An 11,564-nucleotide genomic window follows, 5' to 3' on the forward strand; every position below is an offset into this window, starting at 1 on the left:
AAGGGATGATAAATGGTGAGGTAGGCAGTTATTGAAGACAATTCATGCGGGGACACGAGCTTGGAATCGCCAGTCACGAAGCAGGGGGCGGGGGGGCATGGTGTCTCTGTTACAGCATAGAATCTCACTGCATCACCAATGCATCATGGTGCCTGTGCTGGCACTAAAGACATTCCTCTCTCAGGTGTTTTCATGTCAATCAAAATGTCTCCACAAAACCAGAATCAGTCCCCTCACTTACACTGTTTTTGTTTTTAATCTAAGTAGCATTAGTGACATACTTTAGTCATTAGTCCACACATGTGTCTCCTAAAGAGACTTACAAAGACTTTTGTTTAAATATGACGATGATCAGGATGGATCGGTACAAAATATAACAGTGAGGGACCATACCAGAGCTTCTGCAACTTTAAGTCACTGAACTTTACATGAACAGTGACATTTTTTAAGCATATAAATATATTTTTTTAAAATAAAATTCTACAATCTACGATGTCTCTCATACATTTGTGAGCTTTTGTGCCCATACTTGTACTCAGTCTCAGATCCTGCACCAAAACTCCACTAGCAGTCGCCCTGTCTAGACTTTAAACCAGACCTTCCTTGGACCTCCAACACCCAAGTTGTTGTTTTTTTCAATTCCAAAATAACGGTTTCATCCAATGCGTGTTACAGTTTGCCTCTTGTTGTACGGTTACAATTTTTAATCATGGAAAAAAATCTTAAATTCATACACACTGAACTGAGAAGTGTGAGGCCTTCACATGTGTTTTCTGTACAGTGTTTGAAAGAGTGGAGCACAAGCAGCCACCGGTGGTCTGTGCCCATTTTCTTCCCAAGCAAACTCATTATCGTGCAAAGAAGGATGCTAATAAGACAGAAAGCATCCCTCTCTCCAGCACACTTGTGATATGGATGCTGCTAATTAGTCCCCTGTTACATGCACGCTGTGATAATGACCTGTGAGTGACTGGACACACTCGGCGCTGATCCACCTTCCGACATTCTCCTTTTTTCACACACACGGTCCCCCCTCTGCCCCCTCTCCTCTATTTCTCTGCTACCTGTGGTGCCAGCTCTCCGTTGGTGATGATTTTAGCGATCAGGCTCCACTTTCTGTTGCTGGTGGCGTTGTGGATCATCTTCTTCCTCAGCAGCTCGCCCACGGACACGTACTGGAAGCCATAGCGTTCTGCAATCTTCAGGCTCTGTGTTCCTTTGCCGCTGCCAGGGCCACCTAGGCACAGAGGGAGAGCTGTTGATGTTTTGGGAGAGATTTTGTGTGTGTGCGTGTGTGTGCGAGTGTGAATGTGTCTGTGTGAGTGTGAAACATTATGCGTGTGGGTGTGTTAGCGTAGGCGCAAGTGTGTATTAGTGGGAGAAACCCAGACTATGTGAGACCTTGTGTGTGTGTGTGTGTGTGTGCATGACTATGCTTGTGTTTGCACACGTGTGAGAGGGTGTTTGTGACAGTGTGTGTGTGTGTGTGTGTCTGCGTGACTGTGTGTTATTGCTTATGTGTGTTTTGCAAGTGTATGTGCAGGAGAAGGGCATGGGGGGGCAGATGAGAGAAACAGGTATGTGTGAACCTCCTACATTTGCTAACAAATCCTCTTCTCTTTTTTTCTCTATGTATCAGCAGAGAAAAGGATGTGCAGAGGAGTGATGACAGGAGAAGACAGCTCTGACAGAAGCTTAATGCTGCACAGTTTGGCAAATATTAATATGAATAGCTTGTATGTCATGTTAGGGCTTGTTTTAAGATCTTACCATCTTAGTGCAACAGAACTAAAATGAACCACAATTTCTCCAAAAGTAAAACATTTAAAAGGTATTCTGGAATTAAACTGACCGCAGGGAATCCAATTACCAGCAGTAATATCTTAATGGAGCAAGATAAGCTTGCTATGTGAGTTGTCAGTTTGTGAAAGGTCCGTATAAGTGCCCGCGAAAGCCATCTGACAGCCTGAATGCTGCTTTGCTGATAGACAGCTGCGTTTCATACCAGGATCTCAGAGATGCTACTGTTACCATAGAAATGTCAACCGCTCCAAATTTGCTCCTGGTTGACAGCCAGGCCAGAGTGAAGTGAAATTAGTCGGAGAACAAGCTGTATTGTTGGTAATTTATTCCATCATGGTGTTACTGTCAGTAATGATTTTTAAGGGATGAGGAGAAGAGAGTGAACCCAAGTGAAGAAAATCATTACAAATCAGTGATTGCTAATATATTATTTGGTTGGATTTAAATTAGATAGTCCAATTCTGAAAGCCACGTTTCAGCAAAATGACTGCAATGAGAAAAGGTATTGCTGAAGGAAACTGTTATCTTCACGTAATCAGTACTTTGCCTGATATATACTCAATATGTATTCAACAAGGCGTATTACTTTCAGTTAGATAGAAATTGTACATTTAATCATAAGCGTGCACAAAGCGGTGGAGAAGAGAAAAGAACATCCTGACCTGCAGATTCTTAAAGGCCTGAGGAAGCAAGTTTGTTATCTTTGAAAGTTGGCTGAGGAAACGGGGATGAGCAACTCAGATAATTAGGTGTCTTCCTAGCAGCTGGTATAGTGGGGCAATAATTTAGAATTAGACCAATGAGACAACCCTGCACATAACTGCTGACCTATCAGTAATACTGCATCCCTCTAGGACGGGCGTGGAGTAGGAGGGTTAAAGGAGTAGGTCAGAGAAGAGATTCTTGGTTCTGCAGACCCTTCACACACCAAATTTGTACTTCACACTCTCTGTTTATCGAAAAATAAAAATTGTGTGATTCAGTATTAAATTTCCTGTTCTCTTGTGCCATTGATTCGGCTCCTATGGACCCAGAAGTGAATTTTTGATAAAAAATGTTGAAGAATCTAAAAAGACAGAAGAAAATTCACAACAGCATGCTGAGTTCAAAGCGATTCTTGTAACTGTGTAAAAAAACAATCCTGGAGGTATCCGATTTCTGGCTTGTAACTGGGATTAACAATCAGGATTTACAGGATTTACAGTTAGGGCTAAGGCCTCAGGATGTTTTGAATGAAGTACTTGTGAGATCGTCTAACAGGTCTGAAACCCCCTCTCTGATGACAGTATTGAGCAGGTAGGGAGTCTGACAATGTTCGTTACTTTCTGAAATACATGAACGTAGGCAGGGATTCAACTTCCTTCACAATTTGTAGTTTCATTCTTCACACAACTATTTCTGTCACTTTTCGTATTGTCCCATGACTTCAACACAACAAATGCCTTTGTGGAGAAGCTGTCTGAAATTTGCGTCTTGGCCTCTCTTTGAAGGCAGGTCTTTCAACCGCCTTCGCGTGGCCATTTGTAACAGATATAACCACTTCTGCATCCAGATGTGGTCAGACAGTATGCACAGCCTGATTTATCTGAAGCATACTAAGGCTTTTGCAGTTGGACTAAGGGCAGATTCATGGTGGGGGGTGTTCGGTATGAAGCTGTGGACCTGGCCTTAGCAAAGTTATTACAGGATCACAGCACTTATTTTCATTGTTTTATAGTAAGAACATGATAAAATATACAGTTCTAATCAAACATCCGGACATGCCTCAGACCACGACTGTCAATGACAGCTCAGCTCCAAAGATCTTATGTATGACTGAAATATTAATTGTGATGAAAAAGTTGTCAATCAAAAGCTCATCACCAAGCATGTCCACATTTTTGACAGGTACTGCACAGTTAGGCTACAAATCAATTTTGCTTGTAGTGGATGAATAAATTTGAGCTGTCTCTTATAGGATGTTCACTTCTTATGATGCAATTTTTTTTTCTGATCTGAGTAAGTGCCATTTTTATTATCCCTTTAAAACATATACACAATCTAACACGATCTTTTATGTAAGATTATTATCACAGAACTGTGAATCATTTTGTACCTTTTGTGGCTCAAAGCTGAGAGTTTCATTTAAATTTTATTTTTATAAATGAGAGAAATGAATTGGACACCTTCCTCATTGCAGACACTTTGACTTGACATAGCAAGAAAAGTACAGGTGCAACTAATAATACTAATGATTGCTCAGTTGCATGTAAGTGTTCCAGTGAGCCATGTGAGCCAGCATGCACAATATCATTACCCTCGAAAGCAGCACACCCAAATGGAATTCAGCCATCATTATTCATTTTAATTATATCTGTGTTTCTGCTATTATAATTCTGTAAAATGAGTGACAAGAAAAAGCGGCCCACTGGAGAGGAGAGAAGGCATGGGGACAGAAAGAGAGATGCCCTGATATTTGTTTAGCAAAATGTGCACTTTATCTTACAACTTAGTATTTTGTAATGTTTGACCTGGTCCCCTCCTAACCTCCTCCTGACCACACCTGTCTGTCTGTCTGTCTGTCTCTCTCTCTCTCTCGCTCTCCGTGCGAACCTGTCAGACAAAACATTTGCCATGATCCTGCAAAGAGATGACAGCTGCTGCCATCCTGTTTTCCCTTTAAAATAGGGCACAATGTGCTCACAAAGACAGGATAGGAAGTGGCTTTGTGCTGCGAGGACAAATAACTATCATCCACATTATAGGCAGCGTGAACATCCAAGGTACACACCGAAAGCAAAACATGTTGTAGCAGAAGGCTGGCAGAAGGTTTATAGGAGCTTTTAACATACACCGAAGTCTTTGTCTTTCTTATTTTAAACCTTAAATGAACTACGTTAAAGAGGGTTTATAAATAGCAGCCTTTTTTCGGTCCAGCTCCACCAGTGTCATTACTCTGCAGCTGCCATGCTTAATTTATAAGATTAATGAATGTATTTGACAGGTTAATGCAGGCCCATCAAGGAAATCAGATTAGGAGAGCGTGAGTGTCTAACACAGTGAGTGACATGCAACAAGATCTCCCCTGCTGATACTAACGGAGAGGGGTGGGGCTACGTTCAAAATACCAGGAAAAACACACTGAACACACACACACACACACACACACACACGCCACACACACCACACACAAACAGCGTGGGTCTTAGATTCCCATCCAGGCCATGTATTTTTAGATCATCAGTAAAGCAAATATAAACTTCGGTTTTGTATCTTTGTTGACCTTTTTACATACATGGCTAAAACTCTCACCAGAAGCAGTAAAGAGATATTTGGTGCTTGTTTTGCTATGTTTACACATAAAAGGATCTTTACTGCTGCGTCTTATCTAATGGAAAACATTCAGATGAGGGCCTAAAATCAGAAACCATCAGTTGAAGAAACGGTAAATAGATGTTCCTTCATTTTTTCCCCCACAGTTTCCTCATTCTTGTGTTGATTAAAGGAGCATGTATCTATAGTTTTAATGTTTGCTTTTTTTGTGTACTGGTCCTTTACCGATGACGAGGATGACTTTGGGTCGTGGTCTCGATGGATCAAACACCTCGTACTCCTCTATGAGCTCCGCTGTCTCGGACAGGTCTGAGTCGCTCTCGATGGAGAACTGGCTGATGGGAGGGAGGCGATCATATCGTCTGTAGGGAAAATTGGGACTGTCGGGCAACACTGTGACACACACAAAGACACACAACACATACAATGGTATAAGTGAGAACAAATCGCAACACCCCCCAGAAAAAATAGAAAGAGAAAAAAGCCATGCATGTTTTCAACAATCACACAGTAAATTTGACATAAAATCGTTGTGGAGTCATGAGCTCAAAGAGCGATGGTTCATTCAGTTTGGCAATTATACAGCTGTCTCTCCTAATGTAAGTGACACAGCTGTGTTGAGCTGTTATGATTTACATGTGGTACCAGTATTATCTCTTTACACTGTGTTACTGTGTTATAAATTACAGAACGGAGGATGGTATTGATCTTACAATTTTGGAAATGACAATTCATGCACCCGAGATGGAAATTGAGGTTTTATTGAATCTGAAGAGGGCAGAGGGACTATTTTATGCAAATGACTTAGGAAAACACATTAACTGCTCCTGTAATGATGAAAACTATTTCGAAAAACAAACAGAGGGTTGCAAATTACAACTAATCCTGCACCACCTGCCTGAATCGAAAGGCTTACTTTTGCCCTAGTTATATTCCTAACACATAAATCAGACAATCAAGCCACCAGAAAAATACATTTAGGAAGTGAGAGCAGTATTTCCTTCCAGCAAACGTTTTAAAACATGGGGGGATCTGAGCTTCAGATTCAGCTGAAATGGGAATCACAGCACATGAAAATCTTTAACCCTCATTAGGCTGCAGTTCCCAGCAGCTAAAGATGCTCGCTGCTCACTGCAGCTCACTGCTCACTGCTTTGCCACGATATTACAAATCTTAATTTGTCTGTCCTAAATGCATCTTGGATCATCTTTCTGAATGCGAAGGCTTGTGTACCATACTATCTCTGCATATTCTGTGCAGTTGCATTGCGTGTGTGTTCTGCCTGTAAAGACAATTTTACTTACACACACACACATAACTCTATTGCATTTTATTCTCATGGTCAGGTAGTGTGTACATTGCTACCGTGCTTCACATGCATCATCAAACAAAGAGGTGAATGTCTGAATTTAAATTAGACATAATAAAACAGTGCAAATGGAAAATGGCATTAGCATACGAGAGCCGTAGTTGACAACTTTGCTTTGCAAATTTGAAGCGAGTTTTGCATCTACAGTACTTCCGGTATCAGTGTTAGCTATACCCCCTGGAAACCACTGGTGGAATTGATAAGTGATGAATAGAGAGCCTTTTGGTATCCCTACTCAGATTAATTATTAAACAGTCGTCCGTCTTTTACTGTATAGTAACAGTCACAAAATTTGCAGGAAGGTTTCTGCCTGGATTCTGTCTTTGAGCAAGCTGATTTCAACGGTTTGGAAGCAGAAGGGGTTATCCGGCGTTTCGGACGTGGTGTGTTTGTGGGTGCTCTGGTGTCCCAACAAATCCTTCTGGTACTGTTTTGGAAACAAAATCTACTTGAGAGAAATGACTGTAGCACTGTAGCAGGAGAAAGAAATCCTCCCATCTCATCTAGCTCTAAACTTCTTGTAGTACGTCCAAGAGTAGCACAACAGTTTTTACAATGCATCTACAATGGGGCTCATGAGGGTACGGTACAAGTGTTCAACACCCTTTCCTGTTCCAACAATGAGCTAGTTTGCTACTGATTGTGTGAGAGAGGAAGGTGAACTGCAGCCAGCTTTCTTAGAAAAACCTTTTAGCTTGAAACATAACATTGGTTATTAGAATTTTCTCTTTGCCAGCTAATTGGTTAACTATTTTTTTCAGCTCTGTAGTGGTTTACTGTAATTTAAATTCATTGCTCACCATTTCTGAAGAGGGACCTGCGTGATTGGCCCCCGTTGAGAGGGGGAAGGGACTTCTTCTCCTGGCCCACAAAGGTATCCCATCGCACCTTGTCTGGTCCTCCGAGCTCCCTGACTTTCTTCAGACAGGCCTCCAAGTAGTCGATGGGGTCATCGGGCCGGTAGTACATCAAACCTGTCAGCAGGCTCTGGAGAAAGCAACCGAGGTGCATGCGATGAGATACGGAGGGAGAATAAGTGCGAGGGCGGAGATGTTTGTTTTGCCATCGTTATATCTTTGTAATGATGTGTTGTTCTGTGACAGAGTGGCGGCAGAGAGCAGCCCGACTTAATGAGGTGAAGTTTTGAAGTGCAGATCTGGTTGCCTTGGCTTGGCTCCACCAGGGGAACAAAACATCTCATTTTGTCAGAAGCCCATGAAATTGGACTCAGCCTGGTAAATAAACACAGAACCCCCACGACCCGTTGTTATTGTCGAGGAGGAAAGCCAGTGACTGTGATGAATGTGAGAACGAGCTCCGTGCCAAAGTACAAGTCAAGTGTGTGTTTGTGTGACACTTGTCCCCTTGACCCTGAATGTTTTAAAACAATACCTTCCTCTGGGACTTCATCGCAACATACAACAACTCCCACCGTCAGCAGCATGAAAACAGAAAGCTTCTCCCAGCTGGAAACAGTCTGACGTGCTTATTTAGTTCATTGGTAATGAATACACTTTCATATGAGTAGCAATTGTGTGAGCAGTAAAATGACATTACAGTTATGACGATAATGTGTCACTTCGCTGCTCAGTGTAACTTGAACTGGCTGTAAATAAACAAGCAGTGATTGCTTGCATACATTAGCTGCACTGCGCTCAGAACTGAGTCTAATTAAGTGGATGAGCCAATTTACTATCCCCTCTGGAGCATGAATTTTTTATTTTATTATTAAATTCCTGCAAGTTCTCATACTGTGTCTATCTATGGGGGTTAATATGTTGGTCTTATTGTACTTTATAGCATTACCTTTGATGGTATGATATTCCTATTACTATTAATGAAGTGTTAACAGTAATATTAATCTTTAGGCAACTCATACTTTTATGGCTGTCAACCACGAATACATCATTAATATTGCTTCAGTTATGAGTCATATCAGCATATTTTGTGCTGCAATAAGTCAAAAATGTATTATCGACTTTCAATGTTCTTTTTTTTTTTAACTCTCTTATTTTCACTTTTCATCATTAAAGAACGCAGTTTCCCGCAGAGAACATCTCACAGTATATAGGCTGCCTCACATCAATTAAAAGCAAATTATGCAAAGAATGAGAGGAAGGTTCCGTTACAGTTTGATTCTAATTATGATGATTTGATGATATGATGATTTTTACCAGCTGCTTTTAGGAAGCAGTTGGTAAAAATAATGAATAATCAGGGTTTACCTTCTTACTGAAACCACTACTTAATCAAGAAATATGATTTCAGAAGGACTCGCGTGGAATTCGCACCTCAGCCATAACAAGATGTACCAGCCTGCATATCATGAAAGATCTTTACCCTGACTCTTACGTGTACTCTGAAATGCATCGATGTAAACGTGAAAAAAAAACAAAAAAAGAAAAACCCCAGACACACTGTGAAATCTGCACGATCTGTGGTCCTGTCACTTCGTCCCCTCAAAGCGCACACCATCTCTCACCTCAAATAGTTGAGGTATCTCCCGCCGTGTGAGATACTCCTTGGCATCGTTGGTATTCATCTCTGAAATCACAACTTGTCCGGGGCGTTATTGTTTTTCTTCAGCTGTCTCAGTGCTGTAAGGTGATCTTTGGTTAGCAACCGGGCTCCTGACAGATTCCCCCTCAGCGCATTTTTTCCTCGTGTGTGGACTTTACAACTGGATTCCTGCAGGCAGTGCCACCGCGCCACCCTCCTCGGTGATGCGGATGCGTGCCTCGTCCGTCCTCCCTCCTACAGCGCTCTGCCTCCAGCACGCACAGTGAGTGTGCCTTGACGTTGGCACAGAGGTTGCGCGCTGTGTGTGCCAAAAAACGCACGCACCGCCTCTGCTTGGCGTTTTTCACTCGTTCACCGTCAACACGGAAACTGATCTAGAATTAATAACTGTGAAACGGTCGTCAGGCATGCTGTAGTGATACAGTGGCGGAAAGCAACGAAGTACATGTACTCAAGTACTGTACTTTTACTTTAATGCTACTATATTCCTCTACTCTACTATAATTCAGAGGGAAATATTGAACTTTTTACTCCACAACATTTTTCTGAGAGCTGCAGTATATTGTATTGTTCAATCAATATTATTGATCTTTATATATATATATAGATCATATATACATATATGATGAAACAAACGTCAGCACAAGGTTCATTTTGTGTTTCCGAATCTTTCAACCACAACTCATGATCTTCCTCTTTTTTATTCCTCTTTTTTTTTGTCAAGCTGTTGTTTCCAAGTCCAAAATTAACCTTTAAGATCACTATTTTAAAGATTAGTTCATGTGATGTTTTATCATAGATTAAAATCAGTGGGATGTAAATCATGTTATTATTACATCTTTATCACAACCAAAGTCTGCAGTGGCCCAATGAGACTAAATGCCTCACAGACGTGTGCATAGTGTTTTTAAATAAAGACCTTCAGTGCAGCTTTATGTATATGTTTAGCTGCAGGCCATTGTTTAACTTGCATAACAATGTATATTTTTATTTTGGGTTATACATGGCAACAGTTCAACAGAAGGTGAATATAACTAGTCACACAATCAAGGCTTTTTTAGGCAACCCAGGAATAGGCCAATTTGATTTCCTGGTTTGACCCATAGGATTTAATCCTTATAGGTCACTAATCCTCTTGACAACTGGACAGTTGACTTTGAGTCTCCTTGTTGGTTATATCACAGAACAACATTAGATTAGTTCAGCGACATGAGTGTGTTAGAAGATGATGATCATCCTATGTGACTAACATTTCATGCATGACCAAGAATCAGTCACTGCTGAGGACAAAACGGTAGTAAAATGCTAATTTACGGATTGAAAATGGAATAATGATTAGATTTATGCAACTTAGAGCTGTTTTGTTGGACCTCCATTCTTGCCTTTTCATTTTCTAATGTGATGCGTTTGTAGGAGGGCATTACTGTGATGAGCTCTGTGCAGGCAAGGAGAGTGATGCTGCAGGTCAAAAGGCAGCAGAAGTAGGAGACGTCCACAGGCTTAAACTGGTTGGCAGACCTGTGAAGGCGCCCTGCGGTGTGTCAAAACTGATTTGGATGCTGCTTTTCCAGCAGACCTTCTGCTTGCTCTGCTGTAATGTTACATTAGAATTGCATGAAGGATATGTTTTTTTCAAAGCTTCACTTTACGACAGAGCTCCCAGACACTCAGGCTACTTCAGCAGTAACATGACATTCATTTTGACATCTGCTGCCTGTGATATCCATGTCACCTTTCATTACTAAGGCCCTTACCAATTAGCTGGAGAGGGCATTTGAACATGAACCTGTCATCACCATTTCATCTAATCTCTTCTCTTTTTTCTCTTATCAGTGTGCCAGACAAATCTGACCACGTGCTGAATAGCGATATTAGACATGTAGCCCGTTGTGTACTGTAACCCCTGTAAAGTTAATTGCCACATAATGCAAAACCACACAGGAATAGTCTGTTGTAACACCATTGTGAAACATACAAGAAAAAGCCATTATCTCTCTCTTCAAATGCAGTTGCAAAGAAAAAATGCTGTTTGTTTTTCTATTGACTTTGTTATGAACAGTTCAGAAATAAAAAAACAAAAACTTTACCAAAAAACTAAAGTGAGATATTACTTTATAGGGGACTGGGTGGTGACCTTGCAGAAATATGAATTTGCTATAGCTGAAATCAAATGACACGCTGAATCTAAATCTGCTTTGCAAGTCCATAAAATAATTGCCCTATGATATCCAACTGAGAGCATCTGAGGTACCCAATATCTGCTGTAACCGACATTAATTATGGTCTTGGTTCTCTTGATGCTAGCTTAGAAATCAATTTGTTCATTCTTAGAAGAATTCTATATCTGTTCATGCAATGATAAGCTTCTCATACACAGGCTGCACTATCTGATAACAATGCAGGGCTGCTACTACTCATTCTCAGAAACCTTATCAGCACTGATCCACCAATATTAAATTAATGAGTATATTTTGCATTTCCCCACACCCACAAAAAGCAATCATGTTTTATTTCACAGGAAAAAAATCGTTTTTGTTTTCAGTGGGCATGCGTGCAAATT

The 11,564-nt window shown here is 41.0% G+C and overlaps 1 protein-coding gene across 1 annotated transcript in view; it reads right to left on the reverse strand.

The window, feature by feature from the left end:
* Positions 1 to 9,285, reverse strand: part of ak5 (adenylate kinase 5) — a 58,108-nt gene extending 48,823 nt beyond the window's left edge. The window contains exons 1-4 of the mRNA XM_041054310.1: positions 8,967 to 9,285; positions 7,285 to 7,471; positions 5,341 to 5,508; positions 1,065 to 1,237 (exon numbers count right to left, since the gene is read on the reverse strand). Coding sequence (XP_040910244.1) covers positions 1,065 to 1,237; positions 5,341 to 5,508; positions 7,285 to 7,471; positions 8,967 to 9,026 — 588 coding nt within the window. The 5' untranslated portion in view covers positions 9,027 to 9,285. The remainder of the gene's footprint in view (positions 1 to 1,064; positions 1,238 to 5,340; positions 5,509 to 7,284; positions 7,472 to 8,966) is intronic.
* Positions 9,286 to 11,564: the final 2,279 nt, after the last annotated feature.

The sequence above is a fragment of the Toxotes jaculatrix genome, chromosome 14 (assembly GCF_017976425.1).
Source record: "Toxotes jaculatrix isolate fToxJac2 chromosome 14, fToxJac2.pri, whole genome shotgun sequence".
NCBI classification, from domain to species: domain Eukaryota; kingdom Metazoa; phylum Chordata; class Actinopteri; family Toxotidae; genus Toxotes; species Toxotes jaculatrix.